Source organism: Choloepus didactylus, chromosome 2 (assembly GCF_015220235.1).
Source record: "Choloepus didactylus isolate mChoDid1 chromosome 2, mChoDid1.pri, whole genome shotgun sequence".
In the NCBI taxonomy this organism is placed as follows: Eukaryota; Metazoa; Chordata; class Mammalia; order Pilosa; family Megalonychidae; genus Choloepus; species Choloepus didactylus.
The window spans coordinates 149,844,279-149,871,115 of NC_051308.1; the positions used below are offsets into that span (position 1 = coordinate 149,844,279).

At 36.0% G+C, this 26,837-nt stretch overlaps 1 protein-coding gene across 9 annotated transcripts in view; it reads left to right on the forward strand.

Annotated features, from left to right (window-relative positions):
• The window catches only part of EVI5 (ecotropic viral integration site 5), a 245,388-nt gene that overhangs the window by 165,225 nt on the left and 53,326 nt on the right, over positions 1 to 26,837 (forward strand). For 8 of the 9 annotated variants that reach the window (XM_037826633.1, XM_037826634.1, XM_037826631.1 and 5 more), the window contains one exon: positions 3,353 to 3,448. The exons of the other annotated variant lie outside the window; for it this stretch is intronic. In XM_037826633.1, the coding sequence (XP_037682561.1) occupies positions 3,353 to 3,448 (96 nt within the window). The remainder of the gene's footprint in view (positions 1 to 3,352; positions 3,449 to 26,837) is intronic. 9 annotated transcript variants of the gene reach the window in all.

Here is a 26,837-nt window from a genome sequence, read left to right on the forward strand (position 1 = left end):
CTTTGTAAAATTATCTTGCTAACATTCTCTCTGAATATTCATATTTACTGTTAACTGTTTTCCTAGTTATTTAATCATTTGAAAGTTCTCAGTAATTGTTTTTGCATAAAAAGTTAACAGCTTTCACAGTTACCAGTTATTTTCTGTATTCTTTGTTTTGGTTTCTTTATGGTTAAAATGGTGATTACATTTAACACCCTAAATCTATAACAATCTAGGTTGAATTGATGCCAATTTAACTTAAATAGCATGCACAGTCTCTGCTCCTAAACCCCTCTCTCCTCCCACCTTATGTTATTCTCATCACAAATTATATCTTTATACATTGTGTGCCCAATAACATAGATTTATGACTTTATAAAGCATTTGTATTTTAGATCATCTAGGAAATACAGTATGCAATTACAAATCAAGAATACAATAACTTTGGCATTTATGTTATCCCATGTAGTTACCTTACTGTGAATCTTTATTTTTTCATATGACTTCAAGTTACTGTCTAGTGTCTTTTCCTTTCCTCCTGAAGGATTCCCTTTAGCTTTTCTTGTAGGACAAGTCTAGTGGTAATGAGCTGGATATATAATTCTTGGTTAAGAGTTTTTTCTTTCATTACTTTAAAATGCCATCCCACAGCCTTTTGGCCTTCCTGGTTTCTGATAAGAAATTGGTGTTTAATCTTATTGAGGATGACTTGTATGTGACAAGTCATCTCTGTCTTGCTGCTTTTATATTTTTGTTGTTGTCTTTGACATTTGACAGTTTGACTATAATGTATCTAGGTGTGCATCCAGTTTGGAGTTTGTTGAACTTTTTGAATGTGTATATTCATGTATTTCATCAAATTTAGAATTTTTGGGCCATTCCTCAGATATTCTTTCAGCCCCTTTCTCTTGCTCTTCTCCTTCTGGTTCTCCCATAATGTGTATTTTGGTATGCTTTCAAGGTATCCCAGGGACCCTTAGGCTCTGTTCACTTTTCATCATTTTTTTCTCTCAGCTTTTCAGACTAGATAATTTCAATAGTCATATCTTTAAATTTACTGATTGTGGAGCGAGCTGCTTTATAGTGTGTCATGGGAGCACTATGAGAGATTGACTCTGTCATGCACAACAGAGATTCTCAGCAAATGACACTTTATTACTTACCCAGTGCAAGAGATCCTAAAGAATAGGGAAAAAAGGTCCCATGGTGGCCAGTCCTGTAGGAGGACAGCTGCTTGGGTCAGGATTGGTGGAAGGCAGCTCCACACAGCTTGCTTTGTGTTGGGGTTGGGGGGCCCTGTGTTACCTGAGTGCTAGGTTTTTTATACACTGCAGAGGGAGGGGGCCCTGCTACTGAGCAAAAAACATGTATCAAGCAACCTATGTGCAGAGTTCCCACGCTGCCAAGCAGCTGTGGCTGCTTGTTTCCAGTTTCAGGTTCCAGGTATGGTCAGTCCATCCCATTTCTGGGTAGCTGCTTTTTCATGGTTGAGACCTAGTGTCTTTCCTGGGCTGCAAAATGGAAACATGTTGAAACATCTGCAAACAAACAAGCAAGGTGGGGAAGGAGAGGGATATATGAGGGCTGGGAGATGGCAACTGAGCATGCCTGTTCAAGCCTACTGTTGAACCCTCTAGGGAATTGCTTTATTTCAGTTACTGTACTTTTCAGCACCAAAATTTCTGTTTCATTCCTTTTCAAATTTCTGTCTCTTTATTGAAGTCCTTCTTTTGTTCATGTATCATTTTCTTGATTTCCTTTAGTTCTTTGTCCATGTTTTCCTTTAGCTCATTGACCTTATGTAGGAGAGTTGACAGAATGTCTTTGATTGGTAATTCCAATGTCAGGATTTCCTTAGAGATGGCTTCTGTCACTTAATTTTATTCCTTTGAACGGGCCGTCCTTTCCAGTTTCTTTCTATGCCTTATAAATTTTTGTTGAAATCTGGACATTTGAATATTTTAATGTGTTAACTATGGAAATCAGGTTCTTCCCCTTCCTCAGGGTTTGCTGTTTTGTTTTCTTCTGTTTTCAATGAAGGCTGTAGTAGGTTATCTGTTAGTCAGTTTTTCAAACTATATTTTGTAGAGACTATATTCCTTGTCATTTGTTGTCAAGGAGAGCTCTATTTCTTTAGCTTGTATTCAGCTAGTGTTTTCTTCCATTTTTTAATTGAGATATATTCACATACCATACAGTTATCCAAAGTGTACAGTTCACAGTACCATCATATAGTTGTACATTCATCACCACAATGTTTGAACATTTTCATTACTCCAAAAAAAATTAAAATTAAAGTAAAAAAGAATACCCCAAACATCCCATACCCCCATTATTCATTTAATTTTTATCCCCATCTTTCTACTCATCTGTCCGTACACTGGATAAAGGGAGTGTGAGCCCCAAGGTCAGCTAGTGTTTTTGACAAAGATTTCCTTGAATGCCAGGAGTTCAGGGGAAAAACAGAAAACAACCTCTCCCTATCTTGGAAAATTGGCTCTGTGCTGAGGCTTTGCTTCATTGCTTAGTCTAACTTGTGCTGAGCCTATCTAACAACGTAGGGTGAATTCTTAGGGTCTTCTCAGATCTTTTCTGAGCATATATCTTGCCCTGGGATGCACTGGGCTTTTGGTATTCCCCAGTATGAACAAATGCTCCTGAATATCCTAATTTCCCTAGGAAACTTGCTCCTCAGCTTTTCTTCCCAGGACCCAGGCACTCTGTTATATGTCTCAGCAGAAAGCTTTCACTCCAGTTGGCTGAGGTTTGATTGTTCCCTACAGTGCTCCTGCTGTTTTTTTTTCCCAAGTGAGTTCCAGTTAGATGAAACAGAGACAAGCACCTCAGTTGGTCCTTTAGGTAGCTACCAGACAGGTTAGAACCAACAGACTTACACATAAATTTGTACATATGTTGTGCTCTGCCTCCTCCATAACCAGAGGCCAGGGACGTAGACTAGGAATGCAGTTGTAATCCCACAGAGAGTGGTTGAGGGGGCAGGTTGGGGCCGGGGCACATAAAAGGTCCATACAGCTTTCCGTGTTTGCATTGCCTTTGTCTTGATTCATTGTTCACTTGGTTGCTTGATAGCTTTGATTGTTTTCTAGAGTTCTGAGAAAATCGATTCTGTTTCTGCTTGTTTTTCAATGTTTCCCTGGTAGGGTGTATATCTGGAGCTTCCTAATCTGCCATCTTGCTGACATCATTCCCCATCAGTTATTTTAATAATTTTAATTTTAATAAATTTAATTTTAAAATTTAAAGCAATACTTATTAATATAAATTGGTATCTCTAATTACTTAAAGATGGAATGCTACTCCATACATTCATTTTTTCACTTTATATCAAGTTTTCTTTTTTCTACCCTAGAACAAGGAAGAAGTAATGGCTGTCAGACTCCGGGAAGCAGACAGCATAGCTGCTGTGGCTGAGCTACAACAGCACATTGCTGAGCTTGAAATTCAGGTACAATATGAAAATAATCAAGTACATGTAAAAATAATGTGCTATTTTCTCTTTCCATGCCTCAACAATGGCTTATATTGGCATCCTAATGACTGTGATTCCATTTTCAATACTTATTCATTTCCAAGTTTAAGTGATAACTTATCATATTGCTATATTGTCAAAGCTGTTTTCTAAAGAATATTTAGAATTTTAAAAATAAATTTTTTGTCCCTCCTTATGTCCTACTTACTATACAGTATGACAAGTGAATAAGTTTCCTATATGGGCAAATTATGTTTAAAATCTTATGTCTTTTTAAGTTTTGACTGTATTCTAGTCTAAGTCACAATACAGTTTTTGCTGCAACATCTAGAATTTTCTTCCCACATGAAAAATCATTTTGTCTTTAAATTTTCAGCTTGCATGTATGTAATATATAAAAGTGTCATCTTTTACATATTTTGCATAATATCTACATAATATGTAAAAGTCTCATCTTTGATCTGGATCAAAAGTAATCACAAAACATGATTTTTAAAGTTTACAAATAAAGGATTCTTTTGTGTTCTGTTGGTAACATTCCTCATAAAGTAGCACATATTCAGAAAAACTTTAGGCATGAACAGACATTGTATTAATATATTCATATTCAGTTATTTAAATCATGCTTTCATATCCAATTCTAGTTTTAGTTTTCTGAACCTTTTTAATATCAAGAAAATTATAAAATTCTGTTACATTTCTATAACCCTTACTCACAAAATAGCAAGATTTTAAATCAGTCTTTTTATTGATTCTTTAATAATTATTAAAATGAGGAACTTTGTATATTCCATGTTTTATTTAAAATATAATATGTCATCATTTTTGAAAAAATAGAAAAGAATGCATGGAATTTTTACTATCAATAGGAATATGTAACATCAAATGGCTTTTGATAAAGTGATTACTGGAATGCGAATTACCAAGTTCAGTGGTCTCTCTTCATTTTTTATTCTGCTTGAATTTATGGTATTTGTTGTCATTGACCACTTCATCCTTGAAATTCTCCCTTCCCTTGGCTTTCCAAGCACTACTTATGTTTGATTATTTATTCTTGTTTAACTACCAGTTTTCAGTAATCTTTATCAGTTCTAAATGTTTGTATTCCTCTGAGAATCTGAGTTTTTTTTTTTTACTTTTTAAAAACTGTGTCTGAATAAAGGGTCTCAGTTACCTGGCTCAGGAGCCATTTTTACAACAAAGAATCCTAATTTATCTATAGCCCTAGCCCTGTTTCCTCAACCAATAAGTTTTTTTAACTTAAAAATAAAATTGTGAAGCATAATAAACAGAGAAATCCATAAAAGAAGAAATGCAGCTTAATATGTATGAAAACATTGTCTGCTATAAATGCTGCCCAGGTCAAGATAGACAATATTGCCAACACCCTAGAAGTCATACCCTACTCCTTTATCCTGCATAATATGGTCATCACTACTTTGCCTTTCCTTATAGTTGTGTCATCTTTGTATGCATCTCTGATCTATTCAGTTTGATTTTTTCTGTTTCTGAAATTTATATAATCCTATTGAATATTTTTGTTCATTTTTTTCTTTCCTTGTTCAACAAAGAATCATTTGTAAGAATCATTTGTATTGTTGTACATTTCTTTATGAATGTGTTAACAAGGTCATTATCCATTCTACTATTAGTAGACACTTGGGAATTTCCAGGTTGGGTCAATTATGAACAATACTATGATTATGAGCAATCTTGTACCCTGCACTGATCACATGTACACAGATTTCTTAAGGTGTGGAATTGCTGGGTTATAGGACATGCAAATCTTCAACTTTATTTTCCAAAGCACTTGTAGCAATTAGAACCTCCAGAAGAAGCACATGAACATTCTTGTTCCACATCCTCCCCAGCACTTGGTAGTGTCAGATGTTTTAATTGTTGCCAGTTTGGTGGTTATAGTGATATTTCATTGTGGTTTTAATTTCCAGTTACCTGATTACTAATGGGGTTGGCCATTTGGATTTCCTCTTTTGTGAAGTGCCTGTTAAAATCTTTTTCATTTTTTCCTATTGGGTTGTCTTTTTTTTTTAAATGGATGGGTAGTTCTTTATATATTGGTGTTATGTTTTACAAATATCTTCTCCCACTTGTGGCTTGTCTTTTCTTTATTCTTTCTTTTTTTTTTTTTTCCTTTATTGCATCTTTTGATGAATAAACCAATAGTTTTAACGGGTGCTAGCCTGCTCCATCTGGAAGTTGTACAGGCACTTCATTCCAGATGTTTAAAATTAGACATGTTCCTATGCCATATAAGATGTTTTCCTTCTTTTGTATCTAAAGTCTTGATTAATGGTATCATCTTTTATCAAATTTTTCAGCATAGTAGAAACTTTACTTACTCTTTTCTTACCCTCTAGCATATATACCAAGGAGATATATAAAGTTGCAACTTTGCAAGTTTACTAGATAATACCAAACAATTTTCCAAAGTGATTATACTAGTTTGCACCGCCACCAGCATTCTGCCTGGTAATCCAATTGTGTAGATTAGCCTTTGGATAATTCTTAATAACTCTTTCAGGTTAAAGTGTCTTGGTGTCTTGTCTGACTGTTTGATTCCTTCCAAAGATAAACGTCCTGAGTAAATCTAAAACTAAATCAAAGGTAATTCTAGTCATTTCAAAACTCTTTTTTTTTTCATCTTTCTTAACATTTTTATTCTCTTGCCACTCCCCTACCTGAACTATTGGAGTAACCTCTCATCCACCTGCCTTTTTTCCAGCCTCAACTCTTTGAGAGCTACCAGAGTTCTTTCTAAAATATAAAAAATTGTATTGACTGCTTTTTACCTACCAAGACACATCAGAACTCCTTAGCATAAAATGCTTATCTTTTCATTATGGCCCAAACCTGTACTTGTAGCCTCATCTCTTGCCACTACCTCCCATCTCCTTCCCAGTTCCCACCCTTACCCCTGAGTTGTTCTGTTTCTGTAACTTTATCCTTTCACAATTCTGTAGCATTGGACACACTGCTATTTCTTCCTAAAATGCTGTATTTTTCTGTAACTCATGGTCTCTTTTGATGTATTTCTGCTTATTCTTCAGGACTTTGAACTGAGTGTTCATTGGCTAATTTGCATTAATATATTTAGTGAATGTGTTTCAATAAACGTCTTAATGGTTCAACTTTCATTCCTTCATTTATTTATTAAGTGCAGATTAAGATCCATAGATAGAACTTTTGTAAAAACTGAAACTCCTTTTTCAGTTATAAGAATAATACATGTCAGGTCTTTTTTTCCTCTCCTTTATTAGAGAGTTTACAGAACAATCATGCGTAAAATACAGGATTCCCATATACTGTCTGTGCTGGTTTGGAGGTATTATGGCCCCCAAAACACCATTGTCTTTGATGCATCTTGTGGAGGCAGACATGTTAGTGTTGATTAGACTGGAATTCTTTGATTGTTTCCATGGAGATATGACTCAGTCAACTGTGAGTGAAATGTTTGATTAGATAATTTCAATGGAAATGTTACCTCGCCCATTCAGGGTGGGTGTTAATTGGATCACTGGAGTCATAAAGGAGTTCACAGACAGAAGGACCTCAGAGCAGCTGTAAGTGACATTTTGGAGAGCAACTGAGAGTCACATCTTGAAGAAGAGCTGCATCTTAGAGAGACATTTTGAAGATGGCTGTTGAAAGCAGACTTTTGCTCCAGAGAAGCTTAGAGAGGACAAACACCCCAAGAGCAACATTTTGAACACACAGGAACTGAGAGAGGAGCTGGAACTCAATCCAGGATCAGCAGATGCCAGCCACGTTCCTTCCCAGCTAACAGAGGTTTTCCTGGATGCCATTGACCTTCCTTCGATGACAGCCTTAAGACTGTAACTTTGTAGCAAATAAATCCCCTTTATAAAAAGCCAATCCATTTCTGGTATTTTGCATAACAGCACCATTAGCAAACCGGAACACTACCCTATTATTAACACCTTGCATTGGTGTGAACTATTTGTTACAATTGATGAAAACACATTTTTATAATTGTACTATTAACTATAGTCCATTGTTTAACTTAGGGTTCACTGTTTGTCCAGTGTAGTTCCATGGATTTTTTTTTTTCTGTTAACCATATATACAATCTAACATTTCCCCTTTTAATCACACTTAGGTATATATTTCAGCCTATTAATTACGTTCAGAATGCTGTGCTATGATCACCACCACCCATTACCAAAACATTTCCATCATTCCAAATAGGAACTCTATACCTTTTAAGGCTTAACTTCCCATTCCATAGCCCCATCTGTCATTTCTGCCCTTTTCTCTTCTCCTCCTGGGACTCCCATAATGCATATATTGGTATGCCGGATGGTGTCTCAGAGGTGTCTTAGGCTATTTTCATTTTTTATACTTCTTTTTTCTTTCTCCTCCTCAGCCTGACTCATTTCGAGTGTCTTGTCTTTGAGTTCACTGATACTTTCTTCTGCCAGCTCCAGTCTGCTCTTGATACCTCCTGGGAATTTTTCATTTCAGTTTTTGTGGTCTTCAATTCCAGTAGTTCTGTTTGCTTCCTTTTCCAAATTCCTGTATCTTTACTAAGATTCTCATATTGTTCACTCATTATTTTCCTGATATCTGTTAGCTCTTTCTTCTGTATTTTCCTTCATGTCCTTGAGCATTTTTAAGATCGGTTTTTAAAAGGCTGTGTTTGGTGTGGCCACATTCTGGTATTCTTCATTGGTGTTTTCTGGATTTTTTTCCTCTTCCTTTGGGTGGGCCATAACGTCCTCTTCTTTTGATTGTATTGCACTCTTGTTGCACACTATACATTTTAATATTTTAAAATGTTTTCTCTGGGATTTATCCCTGAGATATCTGTTTCTTGATTTTGTAACCAGCTGATGATAAAACAGATTTTCTTGAGCTTCAGCCCTCCTATCAGGAAGGTCTGCCCAAGGCAAATGCAGTTTGCAGGGTTTTCCATCTTTCTGGGCTTATGTCTTGTTCTGGGTGTTTGCTTGTTAGTTGGTTTGGAGTTCCTCTGTTTACAGTAGACAGGGGAACTGTCTCCTCTGTTTCCCAGTAGACAGACCTCCCTCTCCCAGGTATTTGAAGCTGGCAAGCTTTTGCCCCAGATTGTCTGTCTCTATATATACTCCTTTCATTATTTCAAGCTGCTTTTGCCTGGAGGGCAAATTCCGGGAGGAGGTACACCAGAGAGGATTTTCCTAAGTCAGTCTTTCCCAGCTGAAACAGGACCAGGGACCCAGGAAGGGGTCACAGATCGGTTTCAAAGTGCCCTGGGGAGGGGGTCAGGAAGGACACTAAGAGCTGCTTCTATGGCTCCCCAAAGCTGGGCTTTCTTGTCCTGCCCAGCAAATGTAGCCCTTCAGCTAACTGTTCCCCATAGCCCTGAGGAAGCGTAGGGTCTTTAAGTCTCCTGTCACAGCTTTTGTCAGGAGTGGGTTGAAACGACAGCTAGCCTCAGAGCCGGGCCCCCAATGATCCGAAGTTGTTTAATCAAAAGCCGTGATCACTGTGCCCATGCATGGTGTCAGTGAAGAGGGTTTTTCCATCTATTTCTGTCACAAGCAAGGTAGCCAGGAGCTGGACCCCATGATGGCCTGCAGCTGCTGCTTGGAGACAGCAATCCACCATACTTTACTGTTACTTATCCGCCTCTTTCTTCCGCTCTTCCCTAGATGCTGTACTGGGTTCTTCTGGCATCCAGAGTTTCAAAATAGTTGTTTCAGACAGTTCCTGACTGTTCAATAGCTGGTGTGGTAGAAGCACTGAGTCCTGGAGCTCCCTTCTCCACCATATTCCCCTGGTTCCTCCTTAGGTCATTCTTAGTGATAGGAATAGCTTAGATACTTTTCAGGTTCCACTAGGGGGAGAGCTCAACTTAGTCAAAGATTTTGTACTCAAATCTCTTCAGACTAACTCTTCCATTTGCTGGTGGTCTCTTTTGAATAAAATTTCTTTTATTGATCAAATCTCTCAAACTCTTTGTTTAATAATGTGTATTGTTATGCAATTTATTATTTATATAATGAAGGCATGCTTTTTAGTGGTTATAAAAATACATTTTAAATGTCATATTGTGAGCTTAGACGAAGAACTTATCTTTAAACATTTCAACATTCTGTAGTATGTGTACTTACGAGACTGAAGTTTATTAAGTTTATTGTTTTCAAAGATTCTTCAGTCAACTGAGAACTTTCAAGTCTGATTTGAAGTTCACAGTCTCCCCTGTTATTATTCTGATATGTGTACATATTCTTTACAATAATGCCTCTTTTTTCCTATCTTTGAAGGAGATTTTTACATTAGTGTCTTTCAGTGAATTTAACCATTTTTTAAGCTTTCAAATTTAGCCATTTTCCTAGAACTGTCTGCAAAAATTACTTAGATTTCCTCAACATTCTACTATATATGTTAGTTTGGGGCAGATCTTGCCCTGTAAACTTAAGGGATTAAACTCTAAGATTCCATTTAATTCTAAAATTATGTTACCATGTATATCATTTTAATATTTTTGACAATTCAGAATTACCATTATGAGTTTTAATTATTATGTAATGGGCTCAGTTCATGCAGGTCTCTAATGGCTACTTTTCAGATAGAAACCCTTTGGCCATAGTTCTGTCTAAAATAACATTCATGTCCTAATCACTATTCCTGTTTGCTGCTTTATTTTTCATCAAAATAGTTTTTACTTCTTGTCATAATTAACCATATTTTTATATTTTTTGCTTGCCCAGGAATGGATGACATGTAATGTACTATTTTAAAGATTTAATTGGCTTTTCTGCCTGCTCCCTACACCTCCTACCTCCTCCCTCCTCCTGCTCTCCCCCTTCCCCTGAGTGCTGCTCTGAGCTCTCGGCTCTTGCTAGACTAGTGCCATGGTCATCTCTCTCCAGCCACCATCCTCATCATCTACCTGGACCTCATCAGCCATGATGACATGTTTTCTGACATTTACAAGATCTGAGTAATTGGGGACAGGCTGTGCCTGGATGTGCAAGGGAAGATGATCACTAGGACAAAGGGTAACTTTGATAGACTCGCTCATTTGTGCAAATGCCTTCACTGAAAGCCCCAAGGGTGAAGATAACAAAAGCACAGTAATCACAGTTGTTGATACTGTCTTAAACCATCACTTGCAGGAAACCAGCTTCACAAAAGAAGCCTACAAGAAGTACATCAAAGAGTACATGAAATCAATCAAAGACAAACATGAAGAACATAGACCATAAAGAATAAAACCTTTTATGACAGGAGCTGCAGAACAAATCAAGCACATCTTGCTAATTGCAAAAACTTCTAGTTCTTTTTTTTTTTCTTTCTTTCCAAAATGGCAGAGTAGGGAGCTCTAGATTCAGTATGTCCTCCAGGGCAGCTAGTAAATAGGCACTAACTGTCTGAAACAGCTGTTTGGGGAGTTCCAGAGACCAGAAGAATACCACACACCACCCAGGGAAAAGCAAAGAGACCGATAAGCTGCAGTGAAGATCCTTGAATAGACCTCACCATGCTGCAGAAGCTGGTCTGCATTCCCTACTGCTACAGCAGGCTGCCTTGGATGGAAGTAGAAGCCCTTTCTCCCAAGAATGGGGCAGGGCACACAGCCAGGCACCTATTGCAACTTTTCAGTAGCAAATTCAGATTGCTGGGTTTCAGCTGTGAGCACAGCTAAAGTTTCAACCCTCCCAGAGCAGAAAATATCCAGCAGCTTCTGTTTCAGCCCCAGCCCTGGCAGGGTCAGAAGCAGGGCTGATTGAGAGGCACAGTAACTTCTCAGGGTGATGGGAAACAGTTTGCTGAAGGGTGACTCTTCACCAAGAAAAGGCAGAGGAATTGGGAGGGCAAGGCTGACAATGACTATCGCTTTTGACTAGTGAATTCAGAGTGCTAGATTTTAGCTCTGAGAACAGCTACATTTTGAACCTATCCAAAACAAAGCAGCCAGCAGCATCTGATTCCCTGCCCCTGACAGGGGCTGAAGCCAGGCTGATTGAGAAACACAGTAACTTCTCAGGGCTGCCAGGAATAGTTGCTGAAGAGCAGCTCTTCCCTCAAAAAATGGGGGTGGGGGGGTGGGGGGCAGCAAGAGCCAGCACAGTTTACTGCTGTTGATTAAAGAATTCAGATCGCAGGGTCTGGGATCCGAGCAACAATTTCAGCCCACCCTGGCAAAAAGCAACTGGCAACCTCTGTCTCAACTATGCCCCTGGTAGGGGCAGAATTGGTTGAGAATTAAAGGCAAAGTAGCACCCTAGGGCTGTGGGAAACAGTTACCTGAAAAGTACTGTATTCTGGGCACACCAAGGAAACAGTTTTCAGGGAGCTGTCGTAGGGAAGACTGGCATCCTTCCAGGTCTCCTCCCCAGTGCACTTTGGAAATTATCTAGATCCCTCTTGTGGGTCCCTGGGCCTCTTTTGACTGGGAAAAAAGGACTTGGGAAGGTCCTCTCTGAGGAGATTCTCCTCCCAGAATTAGCCCTCTAGGTAAAAGCAGCTAGAGAAAATAAAAGGAGTGTTAAAAAGCATATAGAGGCAAATAAAAAATAAAACAGATCAACATTCCCAGTGGAGGACCAAGGGAAAGGAAACTTTTTCTTGGGAGTGAAACTATTGCACTCAAAAAATCTCAAAAAAATTGTACCGTATATCCATGCAAGAATCAGATGAATAAGAGCTGAAAAAATTCTGATCAAACACAAGCAAAAGTCTAAAATAAGTTGAACCAAGTGTCAAGGAACAGATGTAGCCCAAAACCAATTAAAAATAAAACCCTAGGCAAGAGAGAGAAACAGACTTTGAAAGTAAACTCAAGAAAATCAGATGCCTAGACACCAGCAAAAAACTACAAATCATAAGAAACAGGAAGATAATGGCCCAGTTAAAGGAACAAACTGATACTTCAGAAGAGATACAGGCTTTGAAATAACTAATCAGTGGAGTTATAATGAGTCTCCTGCATCAATTGAAGGAGATGGAGAAAAATATGGAAAAAGATATAAGGGATATTAAGAGGACACTGGGTGAACATAAAGAAGAATTTGAAAGTATGCAAAAAGTATATAACAAAACTTACGGGAATGAAAGTCACAATAGAAAAGATTGAAAATTCGCTGGAGGCATATGACAGCATATTTGAAGAGGCAGAAGAAAGGATCAGCGAACTAGAGGCTAGGACATCTGGAATCTCAACAATCAGAAGAACAAATAGAGAAAAGAATGGAAAAAATTGGACACTGTCTCAAGGAATTGAAAGACAGCATGAAGCACACAAATATACATGTCATGGGTGTCCCAGAAGGAGAAGGGAGCAGAAAAAGAGCAGAAAGAATTTGAGGAAATATGGCAAAAAATTCCCAACTCTTATGAAAGCCATAAGGGTACATGTCCAAGAAGTGGAATTAATTCCAGACAGAATAAATCCAAATAGATCTACTCCAAGACATACTAAACAGAATGTCAGATACCAAAGACAAAGAGAGAATTCTAAAAGCAGCAAGAGAAAAGCAATTTATCACCTGCAAGGGATACTCAGTAAGACTAAGTCCCGATGTCTCATCAGAAACCATGGAGATGAGAAGGCAGTGTTAAAAGAGAAAACTGCCATCCCAAAATTCTGCATCTGGCAAAACTGTCCTAAAAAATAAGGGAGAGTTTAAGATAAGAAGTCAACAGATAAACAGAAGCTGAAAGAGTTCATTAACAAGAGATCTGCCCTCCAAGAAATACCAAAGGGAGTGCTACAGACTGAAAGGAAAAGAGAGAAGAGAAAGTAGAAAGAAAGAATGTCAAAAAACTGCTTTTACATTAATAACATTGAATGTTAATGGATTAAACTTCCCAATCAAAAAACACAGATTAGCAGAATGGATTTTAAAAATATGAGGCATACATATGCTGCCTACAGGAGACTCACCTTAGACCAAAGAACACAAATAGGTTGAAAGTGAAATGTTGGACAAAGATATTCCATACTAACAGTAACCAGAAAAGAGCTGAGGTGGCTATCCTAATATCAGACAGTACAGACTTTAGATGAAAAACTGTTAAAAGAGACAAGGATATTGTATATTAATAAAAGGTGAAATCCACCGAGAAGAAATAACAATCATAAATATTTATGCACCTAACCATGGTGGCCCGAAATACATGAAGCAAACACTGGAAACACTGAAGGGAGAAATAGAGAACTCTACAATAATAGTTGGAGACTTAAATGAACTAGACCTAACAGACTTTTACAGAACATTGCACTCCAAAATAGCAGGTATATACATTCTTCTCAAGTGCTCATGGATAGTTCTCTAGGATAGACCGTATGTTGGGCCATAAAACAGGTTTCAAATTTTAGAAGATTTAAATTATACAAAGCACTTTCTCTGATCATAATGTAATGATGCTGGAAATCAATAACAGTCAGAGAACTAGAAAATTAACAAATATATGGAGGTTAAACAACACACTCTTAAACAGTCAGTGGGTCAAAGAAGAAATTACAAGAGAAATCAGTAGATACCTCAAGATGAGTGAAAATATCCAAACTTATGGGATGCAGCGAAGGCAGTGCTAAGAGGGAAATTTATGGCTCCGAAGGCCTACAATAAAAAAGAAGAAAGTGCTAAAATCAAAGACCTAATTGCACACCTGGAAGAACTAGAAAAAGAAAAGAAAACTAACCTCAAAGCAATCAAAAAGAAAGAAATTACAAAGATTGGAGCAGAAATACATGAAATTGAGAATTAAAAAACAATAGATGAGTGGGTAAATAAAATATGGTACATACACATGATGGAATACTACGCTGCAGCAAAAAGGAATGGTGTCGTGAAACATATGACAGCATGGATGAACCTTGAAGACATAATGCAGTGTGAAATAAGCCAGGCACAAAGAGAGGAATATTATATGCTACCACTAATGTGAACATTGAAAAAAGTAAAATAAATGGTTTATAATGTAGAATGTAGGGGAACTAGTGATAGAGAGCAATTAATGGAGGGGGAATGATAACCCAATAAGAACAGATAAGCTATCATTGGTAAATTTAATGTTCTGGGAATACCCAGAAATGACTATGGTTTGTTAATTTCTGATGGGTATGGTAGGAACAAGTTCACAGAAATGTGGCTATATTAGTTTATTTTCTTGGGGTAGAGTAGGAACATATTGGAAGTAAAGTAGTTATTTTAGGTTAGTTGTCGTTTTCTTACTCCCTTGTTATGTTATGGTTTGTTTAATATGTTTTTTTACTGTATTTTTTTCTAATTTTTTTATATAGTTAATTAAAAAAAAAAGTTAATTAAAAAAAAAATGAAAAAATATGCAGAGCCCCCTTGAGCTGGTGGAGAATTCAGGGGTGTTGGGCTTCCCCACCTTCATGCTGATGTGCTCACAGACATGGGGGACTGGTGGTTTGATGGGCTGAGCCCTCTACCACAGGACTTGCCCTTGGCAAGACTGTTGCTGCAAAGGAGAGGCTAGCCCTGCCTATAACTGTGCCTAAGAGCCTCCTCCCGAATGCCTCTTTGTTGCTCAGATGTGGCCCTCTCTCTTTAGCTAAGCCAACTGGGCAGGTGAAAGCACTGCCCTCCCCACCACGTGGGATCTGACACCCAGGGGAGTGAATTCCCTGGCAACGTGGAATATGACTCCCAAGGAGGAATCTAGACCTGGCATCATGGGATGGAGAACATCTTCTTGACCAAAAGGGGGATGTGAAGTGAAATGAAATAAGTTTCAGTGGCCGAGAGATTCCAAGAGGAGCCAAGAGGTCACTCTGGTGGGCACTCTTACATACAATATAGACAACCCTTTTCAGGTTCTAATGAATTGGAATAGCTAGCAGTAAATACCTGAAACTATCAAACTACAACCCGGAACCCATGAATCTTGAAGACGATTGTATAAAAATGTACCTTATGAGGGGTGACAAAGTGATTGAGAAAGCCATATGGACCATACTCCCCTTTGTCCAGTGTATGGATGAATGAGTAGAAAAATGAGGGGGGGGGGGTACAAAACAAAAAACACCCAGTGTTCTTTTTTACTTCAATTTTTCTTTTACGCTGTAATTTTTATTCTTATTATTTTTGTGTGTGTGGTAATGAAAATGTTCAAAAACTAATTTTGGTGATGAATGTACAACTATGTAATGTACTGTGAACAATTGAATGTATGCTTTGTATGACTGCATGGTATGTGAATATATCTCAATAAAAATGAGTTTTAAAAACAAGCAATAGAGAGAATCAACAAAAAGAAAAATTGATTCTTTGAGAAAATCAATACAGTTGACAAACCCTAGCTAGATCAACAAAGAACAAAAGAGAAGATTCAAATTAATAATATCAGAAATGAGAAGGGAACATTACTACTGACTTAATAGAAATAATAAAGATTGTAAAAGGATACTATAAACAGCTGTGTACCAACAAATTAGACAACTTGATGAAATGGACAATTTCCTAGAAACACAGGGACAACCTACATTGACACTAGAAGAAATAGAAGCCCCCAACATACCAATCACAAGTAAAGAAATTGAAATGGTTATAATAAGCCTGCCATCAAAGAAAAGCCCAGAACCAGTTGGCTTCACAGGTGAATTCTACCAATCATTCCAAGAAAAATCAATACCAGTCCTGCTCAAACTGTTCCAAAGCATTGAAGAGGAGGGAACACTATCTTAACTTATTCTTGGAAGCCAACATCACCCTAATACCAAAGCAAGATAAAGACACTTAAAGAAAATTACAGACTAATCTCTCTAATGAATATACATGCAAAAATCCTCAACAAAATACTAGCAAATTGAATCCAACAGCACATTAAAAGAATTATACACCAAGATCAAGTGAGTTTTATTCCAGTTATGTAAGGGTGGTTCAACACAAGAACATCAATTAATGTAATACACCAAATTAACGAATCAAAGGAGAAAAACCTCATGATCATCTTGATTGACACAGAAAAAAACATTTGACAAATCCAGCATCCTTTCTTGATAAAATGACTTTGAAAGAGGAATAGAAGGAAACTTCCTCAACATGATTAATGGGCATATATGAATAACTCACAGCTAGCATCATACTCAGTGGTGAAAGACTGAAAGTTTTCCCTTTAAGATCGGGAACAAGACAAAATGCCCACTGTCACTACTGTTATTCAACATTGTGCTGGAAGTTCTAGTTAGAGCAATTAGGCAAGAAAAAAAATAAAAGGCATCCAGATTGGAAAGGAAGAAGTAAAACTTTCACTATTTTCAGATGAAGTGATTCTATATTTAGAAAGTTCCAAAAAATCTACAACAAAGCTACTAGAACTAATGAATGAGTTCAGCAAAGTGATATAAGATCAACATGCAAAACTCAGTAATATTTCTAGACACTAATAATGAGCAATCCCAGGAGGAAATCAAGAAAAAAATTCCATTTATAATAGCAACTAAAAGAATCAAATATCTAGGAATAAATCTAACCAAGGATGTAAAGGACTGTACACAGAAAACTACAAAATATTGCTTAAAGAAATCAAGGCCTAAATAAATGAAAAGACTTTCCGTGTTCATGGATTAGAAGACTAAATATCATTAAGATGTCAATTCTACCCAAATTGATTTACAGATTCAACACAATCCAATCAGAAGTCCAACAGCCTACATTGCAGAAATGGAAAAGCCAATCATCAAATTTATTTGGAAGGGTAATGGGCCACAAATAGCCAAAAACATCTTGAGAAAGAAGAGCAAAGTTGGAGGACTCACACTTCCTGACTTTAACACATAATGCAAAGCTCAGTGGCCAAAACAGCATGGTACTGGCATAAAGATAGATACATTGATCGTTGGAATCAAATTAAGAGTTCAGAAATAGACCCTCACTTTATGGTCATTGATTTTTGACAAGGCTGCCAAATCCAGTCAACTGGGACAGAACAGTCTCTTCATAAATGATACTGAGAAAACTGGATAGCCAAATCCAAAAGAATGAAAGAGTATGCTTAACTCACACACTACACAAAAATTAACTCAAAATGAATCACAGACCTAAATATAAGAACTAGGATCACAGAAGTACTAGCAGAAGCATCTTCAAGATCTTGTAGTAGGAGATGGTTTCTTAGACTTTACACCCAAAGCACAAGCAACAAAAGAAGAAATAGATAAATGGGACCTCCTCAAAATTGAATACTTCTGTGCTTCAGAGGACTTTGTAAAGGAAGTGAAAAGCAAGCCTACTAATTGGGAGAAAATATTTGGAAACCACATGTCTCATAAGGTTTTAATATCTAGAATATATGAAGAATCCTACAGCTCAACAAAAAAAGACAACCAACCAATTTTAAAAATTGGGAAAACACTTGAATAAACACTTTTCCAAAGAGGAAATGCAGATGGCTAAAAGCACATCAAAAGATGTTCAACGTCACTAGCTATTAGGGAAATGCAAATCAAAACCACAATGTGTTATCATTTCACACCTACTAGCATGGCTAGTATCAAAAGAAAAAACAGAAAACTTCAAGTGTTAGAGAGGATGTGGAGGAGTAAGAACACTTACTCACTGCAATTGGGAATGTAGAATGGTGCAGCCATTGTGGAAGACAGTTTGGTGGTTCCTCAGGAAGCTAAGTATAGGATTACTATCTGATCTGGCAATTCTGCTTCTAGGTATATGCTCAGAAGAACTGAAAGCAGCGATTCGAACAGACAATTGCACACCTGTGTTCATAGCACACAGTATTCACCATTGGGAAAAGATGGAAACAACCGAAGTGTCCATCAGCTGATGAATGGATAAACAAAATGTGGTTTATATATTTGATGGAATATTATTCAGCTGTAAGAAGGAATGAAATTCCTAATGTATGTGACAACATAGATGTACCTTAAGGACATTATGTTGAGTGAAATAAATCAGACACAAACGACAAATATTGTGTGATCTCACTTATATGAACTGATTATAGTGAACAAACTCTTGGAGTTAAAATCTAGAGTACAGGTTACCAGCAGATAGAATGAGGGTAGAGAATGGGGAGCTGATGCTTAATTTTTACAGAATTTTTAATAAGGTTGATTGTAAATGTTTGGAAATGGATAGAGGTGAGGGTAGCACATTATGGTGAGTTTAACAGCACTGAGTTATGGGTGTGATTATTGTTGAAAAGGGAAGTTTAGGGTCGTGAATGTCACTGGAAGGAAAGCTAGAGGATAAAACATGGGACAGTATATCATAATGAAACCCTGTTGTGGATGATGACTATGGTTAATTGTACAAATATAAGAATGTTCTTACATGAACTAGAACAAATATACGTCATTATAAGGTACTAATAATATAAGGTATAAGGTGTTATGTGGGAAAAATAAAACTAAGGCAAACTATGGACTATAGTTAACAGGAATATTATAATATTATTTCATTAATTGTAAGAAAAGCACTATATCAATGACAAGTTTCAGTATTGGGGGTGGGGTATATAAGGTTGGATTTTTCTTTTCAGAGCAATGAGAATGTTTTCAAATTGATGGTAGTGATGAATGCACAACGCTGTGCTTATACTGAGGGCCACTGATTGTATACTTTGGATGGATTGTATGGTGTGTGAATAAAACTGTTTCAAAAAGAAAAAACTGCTAGTTCTTTAATGGTGAAAACATGAATCCAGATGGTATGGTTGCTCTCCTGATGGTGGTGACCCCATATGTGATGCTCTTTCAGGGTAGTTTAGAAATGGAGAAATGTTAGCAAATTTGACAATTACTTTGGATCTATCACCTGTCATCATAACTGGGTACTGCTTTTCATCCAGGATTTAGACAAGTAGGAATGATATTGTTTGAACTCTTCACCTATTTTACCCTTGATTTGTTTGGAACAGAGGCATTGTTTTAAGGAAAAAGCAAAACAAAACAAAACATGTCATGTAGGTTGTCTAAAAATAAAAATGTATTTAAACTTTAAAAAAAAGATTTAATTTAATTCAGGAAAAGGCTAATAAGAATTCATGGTATTTAGATTGGGGTGAAATGGTGTTAAAAATTAAGTTTCCTCCTCCTTTTAGTGGAACTTTCCACCTTCTATTTATCCAAATGTTATTTATTCTTTTGAAACTATTTTTATATTAATGCTGAATAGAACTGCTCTACTTTTCAGTGTTGGAACAAAACATAGAAAAGCTCATTTTTCCTCAGTTTGTTGAGGAGAATAGGTGGCAACTGAACCCCAACCTTGTGATATTTAACCTGGCATTGAGTTTGTATGTTGGTTATTTTTAAGATAAGCATATTGATTAAAAGCTCCTGTAGGCTGAACACATCATATAAAATTAATGCTGTTTTGTTCTAAATAATGGAAAGTTTTGAATTTTAAACAGTGTGGTTCTTCCAAATCCAACTTTTTGTTTACTGGTACCAAGTAACATTTACCCACTTTTATTACTTTGCCCAACAGATAACCTCTAGGGATGCCTCATATGGGCAATACCCCAACCACTCTTGGCTTAAAAGACGCCTACACAAAATTCTGTTCTGACATAGAATGAGGGAAGTAGGTTTAAATCAGTGTGCCCAGATCAGTTTGCAGTTTTGACAGAGATGGAGAGGAAAAGATAAAATCTTTACCATTTAACTTTAAAATATTATTTTTTAAAAATTATCTGAAATTACCATGGCATTACTAAATGATAGAGTTTATCATAAAGCTTTGTGGTCTATCGACTTATACTTTCCAATTTCCCAAGCTAATTTGTTAATAGTTTCACAACAGGTGGAAGTCTATATGCCAACTCTTAGTTAACAAACCTCTTTTTCAGAACTTTTTTTTCCTCTGAAGTACAATAGTTTTTAGTTTCTGTTTTAAGCAACTTACTTAAATATTAAGATATTTTTCATTTTTCTTTTAGGACCTTCTCAAGTTTTTAACCATTTTAAATGAGGAAAATAGCTATTCTGTAATCTTATCTAATCTTAACATTGATTTTCAACAATTGAAGTTATGTATATAAAATATTTCACAGCTTGCTTGCTATCCAGTTATTAGGGATTGTGAAGTTCTAGTTAAGAAATGTTTTATTAAATTGCTCTAAAATGATTCTTTCGGTTCCCAACTTCAGTTTGCAGTTAAATTTAAAGGAATTAAGTGTCTAGAGGTTTGTAAGATATTTCTGCATCTAGAAATGGAGGATATCATTCAGATCCCCAAGATCAGCATTAGTAGGGTCTCAGTTAAGAATTAGTGAAGGAGTGTTCAATTCTCAAATATAATATCAGTGACTGTCTTGTTGTTAATTGTTAATTATTAAAAATGAGCTTCTATGCATCTAGAAAATAGTTTCTAATACCGTTTTCCCATAAAAGGAACCAGCACTTCTTGGAGAAATGGCTGATTCTAGGACTGAGGCAGGAAACACAGGAAAAGCCTGGAGATTTTGTAGTGGCAGAAAGTAAAGAAGTGGTCCAAAAATAAAACAAAAACAGTTCCCTTATATCTAAGGAGCACAGGAGCTCCCAATGGCCAAAGGTGGATCAATTCAGGCAAAAAAAAAAAACAAACAAAAGTATTGGATTATAATCCGGAGTATAAAGTGAATACCCATGAATCCATACTAATAAAAATAAATGTTTTAATAATTAATAAATGGGGAGAAGAGTTAAGTCTCCCATGCAGAAGAATTCTGAGAAATTATGTAGATACTCTGCATGAGGAGGGGGAACATAAATTCCCACTCCTTAAGTTTTGGCTGTGCATAGTGACTTGGCTCCAGAGAGTACAGAATGGAAAGGGGGGAAAAAGAGTAACTTCTCAGTGGAAAATCTGACAAACACTTCCTCAGCCAAGTGATCAAGGTCATTATTAACAATAATAGGTCATGTTGATAGTTTGTACTTTTGATATAATGTGATGAAAATGACACTTCACCTCTGTGATTCTTCTCCCAATAACCCATAATGCCACTCTTGTCATGAGAAAAATATCAAATTCCCATAATGGGACATCCTGCAAAATACCTGACCAGAACTCAAAGCTGTCTAGGTCATCAAAAACAAGCAAATCCTGAAAAAATGTGACAGCCATAAAAAAAGAGCCTAAAGAGACATGACAACTAAATGTAACGTGGTATCCTGGAACAGGAAAGGACATTAAGTAAAAACTAAGGAAATCTGAAGGAAGTATGGACTTTGGTTGATAATTATGTATCAGTATTGGTCGTGAATTATAACAAATGTGCAATACTAACGTAAGAGGTTAATAGGGGAAATTGGGTACAAGGTATATACAGATAGTATCTGTATTATCAGCTTAACTTTTCTGTAAATCTAAAACTATTGTAAAAATCTAAAAAATGAAGTCTGTTAAAAGAATTAGTTTATGTAATTCCATGGTTTTTAGGAACCCATGGGATTATATAGAATTTTAATTATTTGTTACAAAAATGACCAGCTTCCAATTAAACTACACTTTAAAAGGAACATTTTTCTAGCCTTTGGACCTTGTGTAAATGCTGTGACTTTATGTGTGAATTTAACATCACGTTAAAAACATACGTGTATGTGTAATTCTCATTCTCTGAAATGGAATTAAATCAATCTTAGCATTGAGGAAAAAATTAGGTTACTTTCCTCCCTTCCACACTTTTCAGATAATTATTATTAATTTCTTAAAAATATTTATATGTACTTTTTATTCCTCATTACTAAAACATAAAGAAAATCCAAAACTTTGTTTGACTTTAAATTACAGGAAATGTTGAAAAGAAAAACTTATCAATAGTACATGATATGAGTATGATTTGTTTTTAGAGGTTTAAAAATGAGTCACCTTGAAGTCATGGAAAGGCTACCACTTACCACATTTACTGTTCTGATTAATTTTAATTTTTTTGTTTTAAGGACAATGTACAAATCAGTAGTAGCTTACTGAAGAAAAGTTTAGTGGTTGGTGTTGCTGTTTCAGTAATGTTATGTTGATGAATCAGAGTAATTTCTTATCAACTGTCACGGATTTACTCAAATCATTGAGTTTTCTTCTATGGTAGTTTCAAATGCAGTTAAACTTTGCTTAAGACATTTGCCTTTAATATATGAATTTAAAATATCAAAATACCACTTTAAAATTGTGTCCATACTGCAAGTTAATATGGTTACCTCTGTGACCGTTGAGCATAGTTTCATAATATAGCCTTGAAAAAAAAAGTGTTATTTTAACCTTTAAAACAGGCAAGGGGTCACATTTTTAATTGTCTGCAAAATGTTTTGATTTTTTAAAAAGATAGAGAGGTTGGGTATATATTTATGTAGCATAATCTCTGTTAGCTTTTTCATCTATAGGTTCGATTTAAAATATTTTTAAATGTAAGCTTTACAATTGCATTTGAGACTAAGCAACCTGCATTGTGTCATGACCCTTATAATACCACAAACCTTCTGTAATACTACTCCCAGAGAAAAACCCACATCCTATGTATAACCTTAGATTTATTTTGAAATCTCTGTGAAGAGAGCATAGAGAGATTACTAATTGTTTCTGTTATTTCCTTTAAAGGGTGTGATGTCTATTTGTAAATCATGTTTTTAATTTTAATTTGCCAGGTTTATAATGTTAAAGAATATTAAATAACGATTTCTTGTTCTAATAGGTAACATGTAAAAATTTAATAGTTATAAACTTTAGCTGAGAATTGGTTGTTGTGTTAGACAAATGTAAAGCATTCAAAATAGGAGATAGCGGTGGTATTCCAACAGCCAGCATTTCTAATCTAATACCGCTGGTCAGTTCAACACTAGTAAACTATTTGAAGTTACCACAGTGATAGCGTTTTTGACAGTTGAACTTGGTTTAAAAAAAAAAATTTAAAGGTCATTTAAATTGAGTATTGGTGTGAGGGTGAGTAGAAATTGGCACACTGGAATACTGTTAGCAGAAATTTAAATTGGCACAGTCTTTTCAGAGAACAGCTTGAGTACATACTCTTTGATCCGTGCTTCTACCTTTGGGCCACTCTTCAGAAATGTTTCAACATGTGCTCAAAGTTTTTGTTTTGTTTTCTTTTATTAGATATATCAAGCATACAACAGAGAGCATATAAAACACATGTACAGTTTAAAGAATAATTTTGAAGCAAACACCAGTGTAACCACCACCTACGAGGAATAAAATGGGGCCCATATCTTAGGGAGCTCCCTACTCCATTGTGCCCCTCCCTGATCGTAAAGTGTCTTCTCTTTACCTAGTGGTGGTCATCCTGAATTTGTTAAGCATAGCTTTACTTCCTATGCAAGCATTCTTCAAAGTTGAAAGTAATGTTTGCTTTTGAGCTTTATAAAAATAGGATTATTAGTTTCTGTATATTTTTCTTTAGGTCAACATTGTTATTGAGATTCATCTATATTGTTGCTTATAGCTTTAGTTTGTCCTTTCACGGTGTGTAGTTATGATGATACCCAAAAATTATCCATTCCTCTGTCGATCAACATTTGGGTTGACTCATGTTTTTTTGCTGTTTTGTATAATGCTGCTGTGAACCTTATGCTGCACATGTTCACAAGTATTTAGGTATGCAGGTCTCAATTTTCCAAAGTAATTGTACCAATTTTTATTCCCACCAGCAGTGTATGTGAGTTCTCTTTGCTCTGCATCCTCATCAATAGTTGGTTAGTGTCAGACTTCATAATTTTAACCAATTTAAGAGATGTCAAATAGTATTTCAATTCGGCTTTTCCTGATTCCTAATGGGTTTGAGCACTTCTTCATATATAGATTGAACATTTGGATTTTCTTTAAATAAGCTTTAAGGTAACCATTTCTAAAATGGCAATAAGAGTTATAACTTCCAAATAATTATAGTTAAATATCAACAAAATAAACTTGGTCCACCTAGCAAAAGTGCCACACTCCCCTGTCCTTAAAGTCTCTGAGTGCTCTAACTCCTGTCTGCTTCTCTGACTGTGACTCATACCACATACCACTTCACATGTTACACTCCCCATAGCTGGTTCCTTCTCATTTAAGTCTCAGCTTAGAATCACCTACTTACAGAGATATTTCCTAACCATCTTTATAATGTAGGCCCCTCATACTGTCACTCTAATCATCATGTGTTTTTTTTTATGGCTTTCATCCATGTCTAAATTTATCCTCATTTAAAAAAATTACCTCCCACAGTGACATTATACATTAGAACCTTATTTGTCTTATTTACTGCTTTATGCTTAGTGCCTGACATATAATACATGCTCAATAAATAATTGTGAATAAATTTTAGGAGGAGACAATAGAATCGTGTAGAAGAGAATTTGATGTCTTCTGCCACAAGAGCAGGTAGCAGATACTAAGTTATATGTAAGCATTCACTTATTAAATAAATGGTTTCTCAGAGATAGGTCGAAATGATCCCAGAATCCTCCCCCACCCCTGCCATCACCTAACAAAATAATAAACAATAGTTGTTTTCTAAAAAGCAAAATTTTCTCACAAAAAGCAACATGAGAGAAAAAAACATAACATAATGCAATAAACTTTAAAAACTTCAGCTAAGAAAAGAAATAGGCAATTCTAGAACAGAGAGGCCTGTTCTCGATCTACCTGTTCTCCCTCCCATCCTCACCCCCAAAACTGTACAAATAAGTCAGCAAAATCCTAAGAGAACTCATTCATATCCCAAAGGTGGAAGGAAGGAAAATTAGTAGGTAACATTCTGACTGAGGAGCAATAGAAGCTTCTGTAAGGAGGAACCCAGTGAAAGAGATTAGTAACATGAACATGTGAATCTTTACTAAAGTGAAGTCCTGGCAAACTTACTGATGTTTGGGAGATCATCTGAATCCTGAAAATAGTCCTTCAGGTTTTGGGTTATATCACCCAGCTAAGTAACACAAGATATTTAATGAAACCTCAGAAGAGTAAGCGGAGCTTTTCTTTACATTCTTCCTTTCTCTATGATTTTCTGTCAAATTATAAAAAATGAGAACAAATTTGAGCTTGGAGGGCAAAGGAACTAGGTCTCAATTATGGTAGAGAGTTAATAAGTCACTCATATCATTCTAGTATTTGGAATATCTGGACAGAGTCCTATAGTCATGCATTGATGAAGAGAAATGGGACAGCAACTAGGTAAATATTACTGTAACAAGAATGAGACGAGAGGAGGAAATAGTTTTCAGAAAAATGAAAGAGAGTGCCATGTATTTTTAAATGGGGAAAGATAGGCTCTTCAACAAATGGTGCTGGGAAAGCTGGTATATCCACTGGAAAAGAATGAAGTTGGATTCCTACCTCAGGCAATATACAAAAATCAACTCAAAATGGATAAACAACTTAAACATAAGGGCCAAAACTATGAAACTTTTAGAAGAAACATAAGGAAAAATCTTGATGGCCTTAGATTTGGTAGTAATTTCTTAGAGATAACACCAAATGCACAAGCAACAAAAGAAAAAAAAATAAACTGGACTTTATCAAAATTAAACTTTTGTGCAACAGAGAACATTATCAAGAAGTGAAAAGACAGCCTACAGAATGGGAGAAAGTAGTTGTAAATAATATCTCATATGGGTTTCAGATCCAGAATTTATAAAGAACTGCTACAACTCAACACTAAAAAGACAACCCATTAAAAAATAAGGAAAGGACTTCTCCAAAGATACACAAATAGTAAACACATGAAAAGATGCTCAACATCGTTAGTAATCAGAGAAATACAAATCAAAACCACAATGGGATACTTTGCACACTAGAATGGCTATTATTAAAAAACAGAAATTTTTAAATGTTGGCAAGGATATGGAGAAATAGGAACCCTTGTACAACCACTATGAGAAACAGTTGGCAGTTCCTCAAAAAGTTAAACAAAGAGTTGCCATATGACCCAGAAATTCCAAGTCTAGGGTATATCCCCAAAAGAATTGAAAGCAGGAATTTGAAGAAGTGTTTATATACTAATGTTCATAAGAGCATTATCACAGTAGCCAAAAGGTGGAAACAACCCAAGGGTTCATCCACAAATGAATGAATGAACAAATAGTAGTATATACATATAATGGAATATTATTCAGCCATAAAAAAGTTCTGATACATGCTACAACATTGATGAACCTTGAAAACATTTGCTAAATGAAATACACCTGACACAAAACAAAAGAGATTGTATGATTCCACTTATATGAAATATCTAGAATAAGCAAATACATAGAGACAGAAAGTATATCAGTGGGTACCATAGGTTTGGGGTGGGGGAAATGAGAGGGTGGAGAAGGGTAGATGTCTGGGAGTTCTAGCTTAATAGGCTCAGAGTTTCTGGCTTGGAACTTGAAAAAGTCTCAGTAATGGATGGTGGTGAGGGTAGTACAACATTGTGAATATAATTGATC